This window comes from Elaeis guineensis, chromosome 1 (assembly GCF_000442705.2).
Source record: "Elaeis guineensis isolate ETL-2024a chromosome 1, EG11, whole genome shotgun sequence".
NCBI classification, from domain to species: Eukaryota; Viridiplantae; Streptophyta; class Magnoliopsida; order Arecales; family Arecaceae; genus Elaeis; species Elaeis guineensis.
Window position 1 is genome coordinate 166,229,096 of NC_025993.2, and position 17,323 is coordinate 166,246,418.

A 17,323-nucleotide genomic window follows, 5' to 3' on the forward strand; every position below is an offset into this window, starting at 1 on the left:
CAATCCATTTTGGGAGGTTTCCAACTTTCTATCTTAAGTTGCTAACGTAGCTCCACGTCAACCGAACCAACTAGCTTCGTAACTTGATTTGAATTCAGATATCTACAGAGAGGTGATCAAAGAGTACCGTTAATGGAAAAACTCGAGAATTTAATAAACTTACGCCTTCCCCTTTTTCTGTCAGAAACCACTGTTATCGGGCTCCCGATCCCCGGCCGCTACGAGTGGTCCAATACCATAAGCCGACCAAACCCAACGGCGCCAAAACTATGGGCCGCCCTCTCTGCAGACGGCCATGTTCGCCGAACCCGTCCCCCCCGCCCGCCACACCCGAGTCGGCGAGATGGCACGTGAAGCGCCTTAGCGCTGGCTTTCGTGCGGTGCTGCGGCTTCCGCTTGGGAGAGTAAAAACTGGACCCGTACTCTCTCGCCATAAATAGAGAGAAGAGAAGAGAAGTGCCCCGCGCGTCCTCAAACCGCATCAGTCTTAGCAGCCGGAGGACGACAGTAGCAGAAGCAGCGGCGATGGTGACGCTAGTGGTGGCGACGACCGCAGACCCCGCCTCTGTCGGCCCCGCCTCCGCCTTCCTCGCCATGCCCGGCTGGAACCCCGGCCCCTCCCTCTCCGTACGTTCCCCCCTCGATTCTTTTTCCTCCTCTTTTTTTTTTTTTTTTTTTTTTTTTTTTGTTGTGTTGATGATTTCTCTTACCGAATGGAGGGATGGATGAATGCGATTGAATTAGGAGGGGATGGAGAGCTTCGCGAATGGGGATGTGAGGCTGTTGAAGCACGAGAACAGCATCGTGGCGGAGGACGATCTGGACCGCCGCTGGGAGGCCGCCACGGGAGAATCCGTCGCGGAGGTCATCTTCCTCAGCCGCCACACAGCCGTCTCCAACCGCCCCGCCCTCACCGTCCACCCTATCGGTGTGCCGCACCTGCGGGAGGACGAGATCCCGCCGCAGGGAGGACGCCCCGGCTGGGCCGCCCTGCCCAACCCTCGGATAGGCCCCTGGCTCCGGTTGCTCAAGAAGATCGCCGATTCCCTGGGTCTCCTTCCGGAGTTCGAGGTACTGTGTACCACGCTGCCTTTTCGTTTCTTTCCGATGGATCGGTCCGGTGGGAACCCGGTCCGAGATTTTATCGGGTCGGCTGGTAGTAATAAGGTGTTAAAAACTAATGAGTAGACCGGACCAGGCCCCGAACCGGATGGGCTGGAGTGAACGTTGGGCCGGCTTGATATATGCGAGTTGTAACTTAATTTTGAGGGGAGATGGGGAAAGGGAACAAGAAAAAATCAGATTGCGGTTCACATTGAAATGGACGCTCATCTTTCTTTCTTTCTTTCTTTCTTCTTCTTTTTTGGTTTTTGGCTTCATGTAGGTTACTCTAGAGGCAACTCATCATGGACCTGTGGTTAATACGCCAACCTTGTTCTTGGAGATAGGTATATGGCTTTCCTGTAAATTTGCAGATTTTAGTGCTATTTTTTTTTTTGCATCCGTCTTTTGTGATGTCGAGTGTTTCAGCCATTACAAAATTTAAATTTACATGTTCATAATTTTTTCCCCGTTTATTTGATGAGATTTATAGCTGCCTATAGGCTCCTTACAAGGTTGTCTTTTAATTCTTGCAGGAAGCACAGAAGAGTACTGGGGTAGGCAAGATGCTGCTCAAGCTATCGCTCTAGTGAGTGATTTTACACCCGACAAAAAGAATATATATTTTCAGGAATTTAAGCTTTTCCTGAATAAATATACCTCCTCTTAGACCTATGCCCTTTACAGCAATTTTGCAATTCATGAATGTTATGGTCGAATGTCACCTAAATAGAGCGAGAATCTTTCTGGCCATTTATATGTTTACGACTGGTTATCATTATCCCAGAACTGCTTTAATAGTTCTAGGGAACAATGTTAGAGCAGCATTTTATTCTTTGGTCTTCAGTCCTTTTTCCTAAATCTTCTCATCTTCTGTATTGGCAGATCCATATTTTCTTTTATATTTATTTTGAAATCACAAATATTCTAATTATGTGCTTATGCTTTTCATAAATGGAAAGACTTGCTACTCTTTCCACAGATATTAATGGAAGATATTGATCATAGCCATGTTAACAATTCTTATCACATCAAGTTTGGGATGGCTTTGTTGCTTCTCCTCCATTTGACCCTCCCGTGGGACATCAAAGTTTATAGTATAAACATAGAAACATCTCTGCACCTAGAGTATATCATTAGGAAAGTACAAACTCTCGGATTGGGAATCTGTGCATTTTTCTCTTTCGTCAAGAATTGTCATTGAAATTATGGGAATGGAAAAGCTTAGCAAAAGCCTCTTGTGCCGTCTTTTGAAGGTTGAAGAAAAATCACCCAAATTTTAAGTCATTCATGGATCATATCACTTTTCCAGTAAAAGGTGAGGAAGCATGAATTGTACTTTAAGTCATTTATGGATCATATCACCTTTCCAGTAAAAGTTGAGGAAGCATGAAGTGTATCTTGTTAGCCTGTCAAAGATCATTTTGCAAACAAATGCCTAGAAAACTTGATGTTCAAGGTATCTTTTATAAAGGTGTTTAGGTTCTGTTATTTAAACAATATGAAGAGCTCATTAAATTTTGACCTAAGGAATGTTTCACTGCTTTCCTCTCAAACTTGGTTGTGTTATTCTCATGTTGTTGTTGGCAACATGAAACATTTGTTGCTATTATTTTGCTATTATTTCTTGCATATTCACATGGTTTACATTCCTAGTAACAGTACTTCAATATGCTTTCAAGAAATAAAGGTTACTTTCAGTTTCTTTTTGGGAGTAGCCGTGAAGTGCAGATAATAGGCCATTACCTGGAAAATTGGTGGGAACCTAAGCAAATTTGACACAGGGATATTGACTATTATCCATACATTGAAGATTATTCTGCCAATGGATCTTAAAAAAACTTTGGTTATCTATGAGATAGCCTATCACACAAAATGGTTCCCCAAAGATGTATATCCAGATGATGTATAGTATTGGAGAACTGGTTGGAAATGAATATTATTTGTTTATTTTGTGCTTTTGAGAGGCTGAAGTATAAGATAAGTCGCTCAAGGAAAGTTTAATGCATGGATGACTTTCCAAAACCAAAATGTACTGCAAGAAGTCCCGAAGAATGTTATTACTTGGGGCCATTGAATGACAGATGTAGCAGAATATGCTTCTTTAAAGTGTAGTTTTATCTTTTCTTGAGTTTATCTTAAAAATCTCTCTTTGATCCACCCCTTTTTGTTAAAACAGAAATTTTCTAAGCTTTTGTTAAAACAGAATATGCTTCTTTAAAGTGTAGTTTTATCTTTTCTTGAGTTTATCTTAAAAATCTCTCTTTGATCCACCCCTTTTTGTTAAAACAGAAATTTTCTAAGCTTTTAACAATGTGGTCGTATAACAAGTATGACAAAAAAAAAATGGATGCTAGGATCTTTGCATATGTCCAGAAGTGCCAAGGATTATTTTTATTGGTGCCTGCTTAGAAATGTAGTAGTTTAATGCTTACATTTATTTCACTTTTCAGGTTTAATTATGTTGCCTTTACTTTCTATGTAATTAGACTGATGACAATATGTTTAGTAAAATAAATAGCTTTTTTTATGATATTTGCAGCTTATGTGGGAAGGACTTGGCCTTGGAGGAGGTGGTAGTGTGGGAGAGTGGAAAGGGTAAGGCACTATTTTAACAAAGTTCTACAAAGTTGTATATGAGGCTTCTAAGAAATAATCTTTTTTCAACTTACTGATTGTAAAAATAAATAGATAATTCCTTGTAAAGAGGTCCAAATCACTAATTTTAAACAAATAAAGCAAAATTTGGGCCAAAGATTGATAAATCAGGCTGCTTGGCTGTGGACAAGTTTTAGGTTCGCATTTGCTTAGATACCAAGTAGTAGACTTTATTTTACTTGTCTATTACTAGTCTTTTCCAATTTAAATGACAATAAGAAGTAATTTAAAGGTAATGCTGAGCCCAGCTTGTTCATAGTTGTCATTTTGCATGACATTTTTACCATCTATTGCACAGGAACAGTGGTAAAAATAAAGTCCTTCTGGGAGTAGGAGGCGGTCATTATGCTCCTCGCCACTGTGATATCGTTGTGTAAGTAATACCGCTTCCTATATTATCATGGTTTATGGCTAGAATGAAGTTTTTTAATTTCACCATGTTCATGTTTCAAATGTCATGGCATAATAAATAATAGCAACAATACAGGCATTTATGGTTCAAAACCACTAAAGGAGGAATCTAGTTATGGCACATACCCTGGTGATAAACAAATTAATAGTTACATAACTTTTTGTAGAGACTGTATAACGTTCATCTAGGGAACTTGACTAAACATTGCTTGTTCTTTACGATGTTGTGGCCTTAATGTATTGACGGGAAGCCATGTCACTTACACTGGCCATCCCTCTTGTTCTCCATGATCATCGCTTATCAGATGAGAACAAAACTGTGCTTTCCTACCATCAGTTTCCAGAGATGTTGAAAATATAATTTCCTTCTAAGAACACTTTGCTATGTGCTTTTTGGAGAAATGGGTTCCAGATTGTAAATCTTCTTGCACCTGAATAACTATTTGCTTACGTCTTGGGCACACATGTCACCAGTTGAAAAAAGAAAATAGGCATGCCTCCCTCTCCATAGCATGCAATAATGTAAATTACTTTCACTATTTATTGAACCATGATATTTTGGTGTGTGTAACTGAGTAATACCACACCTTTGTGCGGATTTGTGAAATTAATGTATCAATTTTATGAGCTATACCTTGGCACTCTGATATGCTGAATTTAAATTATCTTAAAGGCACACTCAGAAAAAGCCATTACATTTTTTGATTAAATGCTAGATCAACTCAAGTACTGGAAAATTACCTCCATGTGTTGACATTTCTTGTGGGCCACTCCTTCTAAAGTCAGTGAGGTCAAGGTGCAATGTTAGAGTTTGTCCCTTTTTTGGGTCTAGCTAGGTGCTTGCGGCTTAATTTTAATAAATTTGTTGGTTATGTTGAATTTATGGTGGAGGCATTAGATCTCTTAAATGCTGCTTTGTTTGCATTTTGGGGGGGAGGGGGGAGTAGGGGTTGGACAAGTTCCAAATAGTTGCTTTTGTAATTTTTAAATTTGTAATACAGTTGCTTCACAAAAAAGGGGAAAAAAAGATCAGGCATTTTCTGATATGATGTGTTCTATACTTGAAATAATTTCAGAAAAGATGGTGTATGGGTTGGGCACCTTCTATCAGGATATTCCTTACCGATGGAAGATCCTAACCAGAAGAAAGTAAAAACAAGTGAGAAAACCATCGGTGGAACCTGGAAACAATCAATCAAAGTTGCATACGAGGCTACTGTATCAGCTTTTCCAGGAGGGGAAGTTCTAGCACATCTAGATCACAAGTAAGTTCATAACCCTCACACAAACTTGTTAAGGTCTTAGATTTTTTTTTTTTCCCCTGTTTACTTTTATTTTGTCAAACTCACTTATGACACCAGGTTTGATTGTCATATGGTAAATATGAGATAAACATAATGAGAGAAGATGAACATCTTTGAATGACAAGTTTTAAGAATTTACCTTTATTTTGTCAAACTCACTTATAACACCAGGTTTGATTAGCATATAGTAAACTTGATATAAACATAGTGAGAAAAGATGAACATCTTTGAATGACAGGTTTTAAGAAGGAAGTGGCTTACTTTATTGAATAACTTACCTTAACCTGAGCTCATTAGTGGTGGGAGCTGAATGCTTTTGAAGCTTTAATATAATTGTTCTCCTAATGAACAAGGCTTGCCCTCATGTTTGCATCAGCAACATCTCCATGGCCATTTCACCTAACTTGCATAAGAACATGCACTTGAGTACATGAGAGTTTTTCTTCTCTAATGAACATGATGTTTCTCTGAATGCTTAGATGTCTTTCTATTTTACATATACAAGGTTGAATTCTTGTGCCACTTATGGAATGATGAACCTCAGTGACACATTACCTTATAAATGCCTGAATTCAAGGGACACCAAAACAAATTCAAGTGACAGGTGATGCATTTCTTAGCAGGAACTGCAGTATGGCAGTCGTGGTATAAGATTACATGTAAAACATAAAAACCATTGCCACAGGAAAACATATCTTTTAATTGATATTCGGATGTTTATCATGCTTGTGAGTTCAAAGCTTCTCTGCCCTTCGCATAAACTTCCATTCTTGTTTCCTGTTTCTGTGTAATATGTTTGAATACGCATCAGACTTTAGTTTTTTTATTTTATTCATAACAAGTTGTAAGTATATGCTTTCTCCCATTTGGGTGTCCTACTTTAGTCAGGACATTACTCCCTTCTGTTCTGTCAGTGATTGATCATATATCAAAACTGTCTAGTTTGTTCCTGAAGTATATTTCTTACTTTAAGCATCTATGCATCTCTTGCAAATAATTGCCTACTGTTGTATTACCCAATATTGTTTACCATGCTCATCACGTGTCAAACTAGCTTTGAGAAAACCAAGACGGTTTTGGCATCTCGGTCTACTGTTAATTCATTTTGCCTGCTATCTAGGTTATTCAGATCTTGTATCTAATATCAATGGCAGTTTACTTCTTAGTTACTTTAATTCTTGTTGGTGGGTTCAGGAGCTTTAAGGGCTGGCAGAAGAATGCCATTACAAGCTTCTTGGCAGAGCAGAACATAAAGATCGGAAAACCTGAGGACTTCTTTTAATATACCATAGGTGGAATGCAAAGAATTGGACCCTTTTGCCCCATCATACGCCTGATGATATCGAGATTTATAAGTTCGGCTGTATTCTTCTTTATGTGGTTACGGTGTATGACTATGTTATGATTTAAATTGAGTGATATTTTAAGGATTACTAAAGTTGCAATAAATTGCTCTGATCTGAGGATGAACATTTTTCAGAGGATCTACTGTTAGCTCTTCTTCTTACCTTGTTCAATCTCGACTCCATTGGTCGGCTGCTTCGTCAAACACAGCTTCGTCTGGGTAGACCACTAGACTATATAAACATTGTGCGATAATAGACTTTTTTGGTACAAATAATAGATTGTTTATGGTTCCCTAAATCCAAGGACAGGATACAGAGAGGTCTTTGGTTGTTGGAATTTTGAGCGGTGCCCATTCAGCTGCACATCCGAGAACTTCTCAACTTCCATGGGCACCTTGACGCAAGAATTCGTAGCCCATGGGCGCAGAGATTTACCGCCTTTTTACCGGCCATTGTTTTAAAAAAATTTTCCAAGATACGGTACCGTATGCTCGGCTGCAATATAATTATGTAGCTCCTGATATTAAAAGATCTTTGATTACCAAGCAGAGATGGATGACCACCATTCGCAAGCCGCTTTTCATGACTTCGTAGCCTCTTATCACCAACTTTTCGTGAACTCCTGCCACTTACCGAAACGTGCTTGCATTTTGTTGCTAGGAGATAAAAAGGAAACGTGCTTGCATTTTGTTAACGAGGAGATAAAAGGAAACATGCTTGCACTTTACCAAATAAACTAGTCTCTTCAAAACCACAGGCATGCAACTCCCTATTATGAGAGCTCCCAGCCTCAATCATGAAAATTTTGAATGGAGCCAAGCTTGAGAACCTTGCGAAAAAAGCTTGCAAACAAAACCCATCAAGAAATGCAAACTGAGGGATAAGTGTGGTAAATTGATCCTCTTGTGGTGAAGGATAGCCAATGAACATTTCCTTATAGATGTAATTTTGAGATCAGATAACAGATATTCTAATTGGAATACTGTATGCACTGTAATTTGGTGCAAGCAAAAGAACACAAGCAAACTCTGTTGAGCTCTACCGATGGCGCTACACATGCATGCTAGATGGCTGGATACGAGACTTGCAGTTTTTATTGTCAGGTTAGAGAACAAATGCTCGAAGGTGAAGCCTTGCCTCAGCTGCTGCAGCTAACAACTCTTCGCTGGGGTTCTCCTTTGCAGCAGCAATAGCTGCGGTGTAGGCCTTTCTTGCCTCTTCCATCCTCATCATATCACTCTCATAGATGCTATCCTGTTTTAATTTAAGCTAGTTGTATGAAGAGACTTTCTGTTTCTACATGCTAAACTACAGTTGACCGGCAATAAAGGGCAGTAGGCTGATAAAAGCTGATAAAAGTACATAAGATGCATGCATTCATGAGGAGCAAAGACATGAAGAAGTCTTGTAAAGTAATGAATTGTTGCATTACTCTATAGAACTGAACCACAAAATTAAGAACATCTTAATAAAAAGAGAACACCTAAGCATGCAGCATAGACTGTGAAAATGCAAAGCATGTCTCAGATTAAGAAGCCAGCAAGAATAAACAGAACATGATCTTCCTTGATCCTAGGTTTCAATTTCAGAGTAACCAAAGCATTGATATTATTTTAATGTGTAAGTTCAGGCACATGATTTGTATCTGAGTAGAAAGTTCTTATTCACATTGTTTATTTTATAAATGCAGTCTCCTTAATCATCTACTGAAAGGATTACATAGCTTCCATAAAGAAGTGAATTCACACAGCAACCAAACTATAAGTTCATCTGGATTTGCATTTCTTTTTGTGAAATTCCTCTTACAATTCTAATGTGTGTGATAGGAGAATTATGAATCTGACAGAGGCATTGATGAAAATTAATATCTACAGCTGCAACTTTGAAGATATTCATGCAAGGATTCCTGATCCCTGCCCTAGTAGCATCATCATACCTGATGACAGCTGCATGTGACTGTGTACCTTATAATACTGATGCCCTTATTTCTGCACACCTGACTTCTGATGATAATGACCTAAGAGAATGCTTATGAAAAGCCTATATATGTGGACCTAGCTAGTATTATACTTGTCGGATTTGATAATACAAACATCTGTTACTATAGGACTTAAAAACTGATGTCTCCTGCCATAACTGAAGCACTTTCAGGATTTCTTGTACCATTGCAATTCTTTCAATTCTCTCATAGTACCTCCTAGTTTTGTGACGTTTCAGGCTGCCAGATGCTTTTAACTCAACACCAAATAGTATAACCTCCTCTCCGGTACAAATACCCTTAACTTGAAGCACCTAAAAAGGGTATCCTTAAACTAGAGAACCTAGATAATTACCCACCAATATGACAGGCTGTAACTTTGGATATTAAACTTAATTTTCATACCACCAAAGCTCATCAAAAGAGACCAAAACAAACTAAGCCAGACCAAAAAGACTGCTACTCAAATTAATGACAAAAATTCAAATTGACCTAAATATCCATGCCCTACATCCTCATGGACCACACTGCAGTGGCCAACTGTGAACCGGTGCCCATGGCAAAACACAAAGCCATGGGTTCATCAAGCAGCAGCAACAAATGATGTTCCCACAGCAACAAATGATGTTCCCGCAGCAACAAAACATAATGAAGCTGGTCAGCAGCAGGTAGTGCATTAAGCCCATGTTACCGCGTGCTACCATTCAACTGAGATTTAACCTCTAAATATGTGCAGAGAAGTGGATCACACTATCTAAATTGCAGCTTTCATGTTGACAATGTACTCCCAAGTCAGGTAGACTATAAAATAACAACATGCACATGAAGTATGACTTAAATGCCATATCTTTAAGGCCCCTTTATCTGTACTAGTTAAAAAATTGTGTTCAAGATAATAGTGTTAAACATTTTAAATGTATTATGACATATGGACTAACATCCTTCCCTATAATGCACCATGAGCTCATTGCTGTCTAGACATCAACCAAAATGTTATAAGGATGCAGGAACGTCTCAACTCTCTACTGGTAGTACTATTTACTAAAGATCTCATTCTGGACTTTGAGGCACTCATACTAGCATCAGACTTGTGGGTTAATTTCTGTTAATTCCCAAGTGGTATGACCTTCAGGTCTCACTATGTAACAGGGAAAGAATAACTCAAGATAACTTTGCAGTTTTGATAAAAAAAGAAAGGAAGAAAGAAAATGTGATCTTACCATATATGGAAGCTGATCAAATTTTTGAATTGAAGTGATGTCATCATCAGGATATGCAGCTGAATCATTTTTTGATAGCTCTTCAAATAACCACATGAATGCAGTAATTTCCAAGCCCATAGAGTCCAGATGTCCCTGAAGTTCCTCGATTTTAGTATTTGATGTCCTTGCTTCACACTCTAATTTCTCCAAAGCTGCTTGCTTGTCTGCTAGCTTAATCTGTAGTTAAGAGCAAAGCTTCAGATGAGATATTCCATTTGTTCCTGATAAATGTGTGAGATAGAAGCAAGGCTTAAAGTAATAGCCATTATAACAGCTCCAGAGAGGGTCCAATATTTCATTTTATATAGGTCTTACAGAAATATATGACAGCCATTATCTGACCACTATTACATTGTAATAGCCATTATTTGACATCTGCAGTTTTCGCCTTTTCCTAGGTACAAATCTTAGTACCAGATAGGAAAAATATTTTTTTTTTTTATTCAGTGAACAGCAATCTAGGCAAACAACATTGTTATTTTTCTGGTATTGATCTATTGCTTCAATCCCAAAAGTCCAGGCAGCTTTGGGCAAATAACAACCATTATGACCATTACAAGGGCTGATAACAGTTTCATGGGGAATCCATTATAATGAGATTGCAGTTAATACAAAATATTAAGATTAATATTCTTTGTAATGATCGAAATAAAATGGAGACTACACTATGTTCAGTGCACATAAGATGTCAGCACACAACCAAATGTTGGATCAGATCATTTCCAATGGAACATACAGCCACCTTGTTAAGAAAGGCATTAGGATAACCAGTCATATGGGATATTGAAGAAATTATAAAATTAAGTACCATATTTTGAAAGAGATAGATATGTAAATAATTAGCAATCAATAGTTGAAACACCAAAGAAAATGGTTTTCACGTCATTGTGCATATTCATAAGGCATATACACGCACACATGCATGCAAAAACATGGACAGCATACACAAGAATGTGTGCAAATGTTTGTACATGCACATGCATGCATGCATCTATAAGCACGTATCCCAAGTACTATGGTGGCATCCGAGAAAATTCACAACATCCAATTAATAAATGCAAAAACAAGTGAAATCCCCAACCTTAAGAATACAAATGCCTTTCATATTGAGAAAAATACCTCGAGATTCAGTCCACAGTAAGCCCAGAACGAGTCCAGGACGACGAACGAAGTCCAACGAGTCCAAGAACAATTCAAATGGAGTCCAAACAGAGAAACTGAGCGCAAAAAAATGTTAAAGGATGGACTGCACAGCATACGGGGTCCACAGGGGGCTCAGGCCCGCAGGCGCGTGGCCAAGCGTTGGCACGTGGCCCGACCAGGTGCGGCCTAATGCGTACGCGGCAAAAGGTGACCCAGGCCATTTTTTTCCTCACTCGGTCCGTGGTGGACTGGTGGTCCATGGGAAGCTGGATGGACCAACAGCCCATTTCCCACCTGGATTCTTGCGGTCCACGGTGGACCGGAGCGTTTCCAGGTGGTTTCTCACAATCCATCATGGATTGAGGGGCGTTTCCCCGTGTTTCTTGAGGATGTTGTGCGATCGGACGGCGGCTAGGGGCTTGCAAGTGCGATCCGATGGTTCAAGAGGATTCTAGGTGCTGTAAAGAGTCCTTTCTCCAATCCTTGCTCGATTTGATGCGTTTAAAGCCCTATGGCAGAACAAAGATGGCGTAGCCATGTTCGGTAGAAATCTGAGAGAAGCAGCAGCCAAGAGCAGAGGCTGCAGTAGACATTGGAGAGGCACCGACAGATAGCAGAAGAAAGGGCTTCAAGCAGGCTCTCAAGTAGCAGACAGCTGTCGTTTCAGGGATTCAGGGGATCTTCTAGGAAAAAAAGCTTTTGTGAGGAAGAGCTCCTTATTGAGAGAGGGGGATTAGTTTATGAAGATTGAGGGTGTGATCTCTTATAAATTTTCTTTTTTTTGTAGTGAAGCTTGCATGCCCTGTAGAGACGAGCGTTTTGACTGATCCACGTATTTGATTGTATTCTTGTTTTTATTTCTTCTTTCTTCCTGTTGCAATATATGGTACCGGATCCTGCACAACAAGTGGCATCAGAGCAAGATGATATCACAACAATTGGTATCAGAGCTAAGCAATACCAAGGCACAGATTGCGACGATGGTGATCAAAATTGAAGATGAAGAAGACAGGCTCAATCAAGGTAAAGATCAACAGGTTCGATAGAAAGAGCAATTTCTCTTTGTAGCAAATGAAGATGAAGGACGTGCTCATCCAGCAAGGATTGATCGATGCTTTCTTGTGCGAGGAGAAACTGACTACCATGAAAATGTAGGATTGGAGGTGGCTCCAGATGCAGGCGGCGAATACAATCCGCTTGTACCTAGCGGATGAGGTGGTGATTCACGTACTTGGCGAGACTTCCCCAATAATGTTGTGGTCGAAGCTCGAGTTGTATGTGACGAAATCCCTTACCAGCACTCTCTTCCTCTGGAGGCAGTTCTATCAACTACGGATGACTGAGGGACAGAACGTATAGAAGCATCTCAGCTACTTACAGAAGATCCTCACCGACTTCCTCAGCGTTGGTGAGAAAGTTGAGGAAAAGACCAAGGCATTGATCTTACTAGCGTCGCTTCTCCCTTTGTACGAGTCCTTGATAACTGCTCTTCTAGTGAAAAGAAGCACCATCAAGATGGACGAGGTCACCACGACGATTTTCAAAATGAGATTCTAAGAAAACAGAATCTAGCTTCAAGCTCAAGTAACGACAGCTCAGCTTTGGCAGTTTTCGAAGGAGCAGATGGCGGTAGATGGAGCGACAAGAGATCGCGACGAGGGCAATCCAAGTTCAGGATGAGAGACTCGAGCAAGATCAGATGTTACCAATGCGACAAGTTGGGATATCTAGTCAGAGATTGCCCATTACGGAGAGATCGAACGAGGACTACTGCAGCGACGGTCAATAACGAGTCAGAATGATGTTCTGACGATATCTGACGAGTTATCTACTTCTTTCCAGCAATGAATTTTAGATTTTGCATACATCTATCTTGTATGTTGCAGAGAGAAGCTGTTTGACTCCCTGGAAAGCAATGAAGGCACTATTCATCTGTCGGATGGATCGAGCTGTGCGATCAGAGGCATCGAGACGGTCAGCTAGAAGTCATATGATGATGTAGTGAGGACATTAGGAGAGGTCCGATACATATCCGATTTCAGATAGAATCTTATCTCATGGAACACTGGATTCGATTGGTTACAGGACGATAGCTGATGAAGAAATCCTGAAAGTTTTACACGACGATAGGTGATATTGGAGGAGAAGAAGAGGACAAAAGAACATTACTACCTGATAGAGAGCCCAGTGCGAGGTGGAGCTTCAGAAACTGGAGAAAGTCCAGAGCGAGGTGGAGCTCCAGATGGAGATGGATCGAGCACGAGATGCGAGACTCAAGAGAATGAGAGGCGATATCACAAAGTGAGATTCCTATTGCCGCATGAGACTATTCCGAGTATGTCTCAGATCAGAAAGAGCACAGCATACGATGGAGATAGGATCAAACAGTCTGACTCGACTCTCATGTTTGTCCATCCATGATCAATAGACGTTTGCCCCAAGGTATGGGGGTGAGAAGATCCAAAAGCTCTCAGAGTTATTGTGGAGACCGAATATCGAATTGAGGTGGAGATTGTTAAGGAAAATACCTCAAGATTTGATCCATAATAAGCTCTGAACGAGATCCAAGATGACGAACGGAGTCCAATAAGCCCAAAAACAATCCAAACGGAGTCCAGACAAAAAAAATGTGCATGAAAGAACGTCAGAGGGTGGACTACACGACGTATGGACGGCATACGAGGTCCACAGGGGGCCCAAGCCCACAAGCGCATGGCCCGACCAAGCACGGCCCGACGCACGCGACAAAAGGTAGCTCAGGCCATTTTTTTCCTCACCCGATCCACGATGGATCGATGGTCCATGGGAGGCTGCATGGACCAACAGCCTTTTTCCCACCTGGATTCTCACAGTCCACGATGGACCAAAGTGTTTTCAGGTGGTTTTTTGCGGTCCATCGTGGATCGAAGGGTGTTTCCCCGTGTTTCTTGAGGGTGTTGCACAATCGGACAACGGCTAGAGGCTCGCAAGTGCGATCCGACGATTCAGGAGGATTTTAGGGACTGTGAGGAGTCCTTTCTCCGATCCTTGGTTTGATGCGTTTAAAGCCCTATGGGTGAACAGAGACGGCATAGTAGTGTTCGACAGAAACCTGAGAGAAGCAGCAGTCGAGAACAGAGGCAACAACAGACACTGGAGAGACGCCGACAGATAGCAGAAGCAGAGGCTTCAGACAGATTGTCAGGTAGCGGACAACAATCGTTTCAAGGGTTCAGAGGATCTCCTAAAAAGAAAGAGCTTTTGTGAGGGAGAGCTTTTTATTGATAGAGAGGGATTGATGTATGAGGATTGAGTGTGTGATCTCTTCTTATAATTTTTTTCTTTTTCATAGTGAAGCTTGCATGCTACATCGAGACGAGCCTTTTGACTAATCCACGTATTTGATTGTGTTTTTATTTTTATTTCTTCTTTCTTCTTATTGCAATGCGTGGTACCGGATCCTACACAACAAGTGGTATCAGAACAAAGTGATATCACAACATTTCATAGAGTTGTTCCAGTTAGCTCAAAAGACCTAAACTCAATCATGCCACAGTGAAGCACGATAGTGGAATTTAAAGTGTTGATATATGGTCTTAAATTATCATGATAGCATTCATTATAAGATCTCTGTTCCAATTTGGCATCCAATCTCATCTAAGACTTCTGTGACAACACTATATAATAAACTAAATTCATTAAGACCCTAAAGAAACAAATTAAAAAAAAAAAAGATTCATTTCAACTCTCCACTAACAGGTGAACTTCTCCTTTCCCCATAGATGATATCCTTACATAATGACATCTACTTGTGATTCCAAAATTGGAAACCCAAGAAAAGGTTCGGGGAATATGATAGCACCTGATAAAATGCAGAAATATGTTTTCAGTGGTTATAATGAACGCAAGCAAATCCCAGATATGAATATATTCAGCAAGATTGGATGAATCAAAAGAAAAAAAAATGATATGATACATACAATACATATTTTACAATGTACAGTAGATGAGCCTTTCATATCCAGGAACTTGCATATCCATTGGTTTGAATAATTAAAGATTTATCAAAGATGATGGAACATATGCTTTGGAAAAACAAGAGTGGCAGGACAAATCTTCTTATTATATACCTGCGTATTAGCCAGTTGTGAATTGGCATTTCTAGCCATTGAATCCTTCTCTTCAACCTGGTGTCTCAATTCATCTAGCATCATATTAACTTGACTCATTCGATTCACCGTCTCTTCCGCAGATTTCAGGGCTTCATCTTTCTCCAGTATTTTTTTATGTAGGTCATCCAACTGTTCCTGCAACATAGTTAACTCTTCTATATTCTTTTGGACATCTCCTACTGTCTTTTGGACATCTCCTACTGCCGATGGTGTTGAAGAAAAAACTGAAAAGTTGTCAATAGTAACATCTTGGTCATTTTTATCTCTGCTTGACTCTCTAAAATCCCTATGCTTTTTTGCAGAAACAGTTTTAGATGATTTTCTGCCTTTCAGATCAACAACCTGCACTGCCATTGCTTTTGTTAAGCCTCAATGATGGCATCCACTTTCAATGCCACGAAACTTGTCAGCCCAGAAGATTTAAAAGAAAAAAAAAAGGAAAAACATTAAAAAGTAAGAGGAGAAATTAAAAATAACCATACCCTTATTCTTGTTTAACTTCCTCCAGAGGTAATTGGAAGCAGTTAACAAGCATGCTGCTGAAGGATATGTTGCAAATTGGAGATCATTTCCATGAATGTTTTAATGAACAGAAACAAAGTAGAATAAAAGGTGTAATAGCTAAACAAAAATAGATTTAGGGCATGTTTGGTTGGGGAGTGTTGGACACTCTAGAATGGGAATGAAAATAAGTGATTTTCATTTTAGCCATCTGGTTGGAGGGAGTCTAATCCCCCAAAATCCAATCCTTACTTTTCCCTAGTATTCAAATCCCATTCTGCATTTGGTTTGCGACCAAAATGGGAATCGGAATGGATTGGAATGGAAATCGGAATGGTCATATCTCCCGAAGCATTTGGTTTATGATCGAAATTGGAATTAGAATCAAAATGGGATTCGAATACGAGTAAAGAGTAGGGATTGAGTTTTGAGAGATTGAGGCATTCCCATTTCTCCCTGAAATCAAAATGGAAATAGGACTCCCTCCAAACAAATGGAGGGAATGGGAGTCACTCGTTCCCATTCCAAGTCCAACTCCCCTCAACCAAACATGCCCTTTAGAATCAAAATGTAAGAGAAGAGAGCGATCTAGCTTTGATAACTGGATGAGTTAAATTGTGGCATCCTAAATTTTCCGATGTCCATGGGTCTATTTCTTCCTCTTCCTTCTATGGGGGGAAAATAATTATCAAAACTCAATCATTTGACCATCAGGTGTTAGGTTCAGCTTTCTCTCTAGGTTGACAAAGAGATCATAACCTTGGAAGTTTGCTATACGTGAGTGCCAAGATAAATCAACAGACACTGGTGCTTTGAGTTAGTTTGCTTACACTTTATGGTCATTTACAGATCATGAGATATCAAATTATGAGATATCCATGTTTAGGCATTTCTTGGATCAAAATATAAAATTCTGTGAAAATCCAAGAAAAGAATGATATGACTTGGTGGAGGGAAAAAAAAGATGGATCATGGATATCTATTCACCGAAACCTCACCTTGGTCTGGTTGGAAGGCGTGGGCGTGTAAATCACCGACGCCCGCCGCGTAAATGATGGATTTGCCCTCCGGTCCTAACAACATTTATCAAAAAATAGTAATCAAATAATAACTAGAGAAAATTGGGGAAAACATCGGATTCCTGAAACAGGGAGACGGCGCACCATAAGGGACTCGACGAGGGGGACCATTTCGACGAGGTTGTTGAAGAGGACCCGGTCGACATTTCCGCCATCCCCGGTGGCGTTCTTGGAAGACGAGGAGAGAGGAGGCGGAGGCGAGGACGAGGAAGAGCCGGCGAAAGTCCCGCTCTCCTGCGGATCGGCGAGGCCACGGTGCTTCTGCGGCTTCCCCAGCATCGGGCCGGCTCCAACGCAGTGGATTGAGAGAGAAAGAGAGAGGAATGGGGCGGTGGGGCACCGAGGGCAGTACGAGCGGAGGAGCAGTGAGTGACGGCAGCGTCAGAAGA

At 40.4% G+C, this 17,323-nt stretch overlaps 2 protein-coding genes across 5 annotated transcripts; one reads left to right on the forward strand and one right to left on the reverse strand.

Moving 5' to 3' along the window:
* Window positions 1-328: 328 nt before the first annotated feature.
* On the forward strand, window positions 329-6,953 carry LOC105060305 (D-aminoacyl-tRNA deacylase). Of its 4 annotated transcripts, none has more exons than XM_010943966.4 (8): window positions 329-627; window positions 745-1,071; window positions 1,385-1,448; window positions 1,638-1,690; window positions 3,644-3,699; window positions 4,058-4,132; window positions 5,247-5,435; window positions 6,669-6,953. In XM_010943966.4, exons 1-8 carry the CDS (start codon window positions 526-528, stop codon window positions 6,754-6,756), a joined length of 954 nt encoding a protein of 317 aa, XP_010942268.1. In that variant the 5' UTR covers window positions 329-525; the 3' UTR covers window positions 6,757-6,953. The 4 variants fall into 4 exon arrangements, with proteins under 4 accessions (XP_010942268.1, XP_010942270.1, XP_029116345.1 ...); XM_019845726.3 differs by having other exon boundaries at window positions 476-627; window positions 720-1,071; XM_010943968.4 differs by lacking the exon at window positions 5,247-5,435 and having other exon boundaries at window positions 393-627.
* A 560-nt stretch (window positions 6,954-7,513) lies between these two features.
* On the reverse strand, window positions 7,514-17,323 carry LOC105060304 (protein MICROTUBULE BINDING PROTEIN 2C). Its single transcript, XM_010943965.4, has 5 exons — window positions 17,019-17,323; window positions 16,854-16,928; window positions 15,313-15,696; window positions 10,019-10,237; window positions 7,514-8,074 (listed from the first exon to the last, which is right to left on the reverse strand). The coding sequence occupies exons 1-5, from the start codon at window positions 17,211-17,213 to the stop codon at window positions 7,925-7,927; spliced, it is 1,023 nt and encodes a 340-aa protein (XP_010942267.1). The 5' UTR covers window positions 17,214-17,323; the 3' UTR covers window positions 7,514-7,924.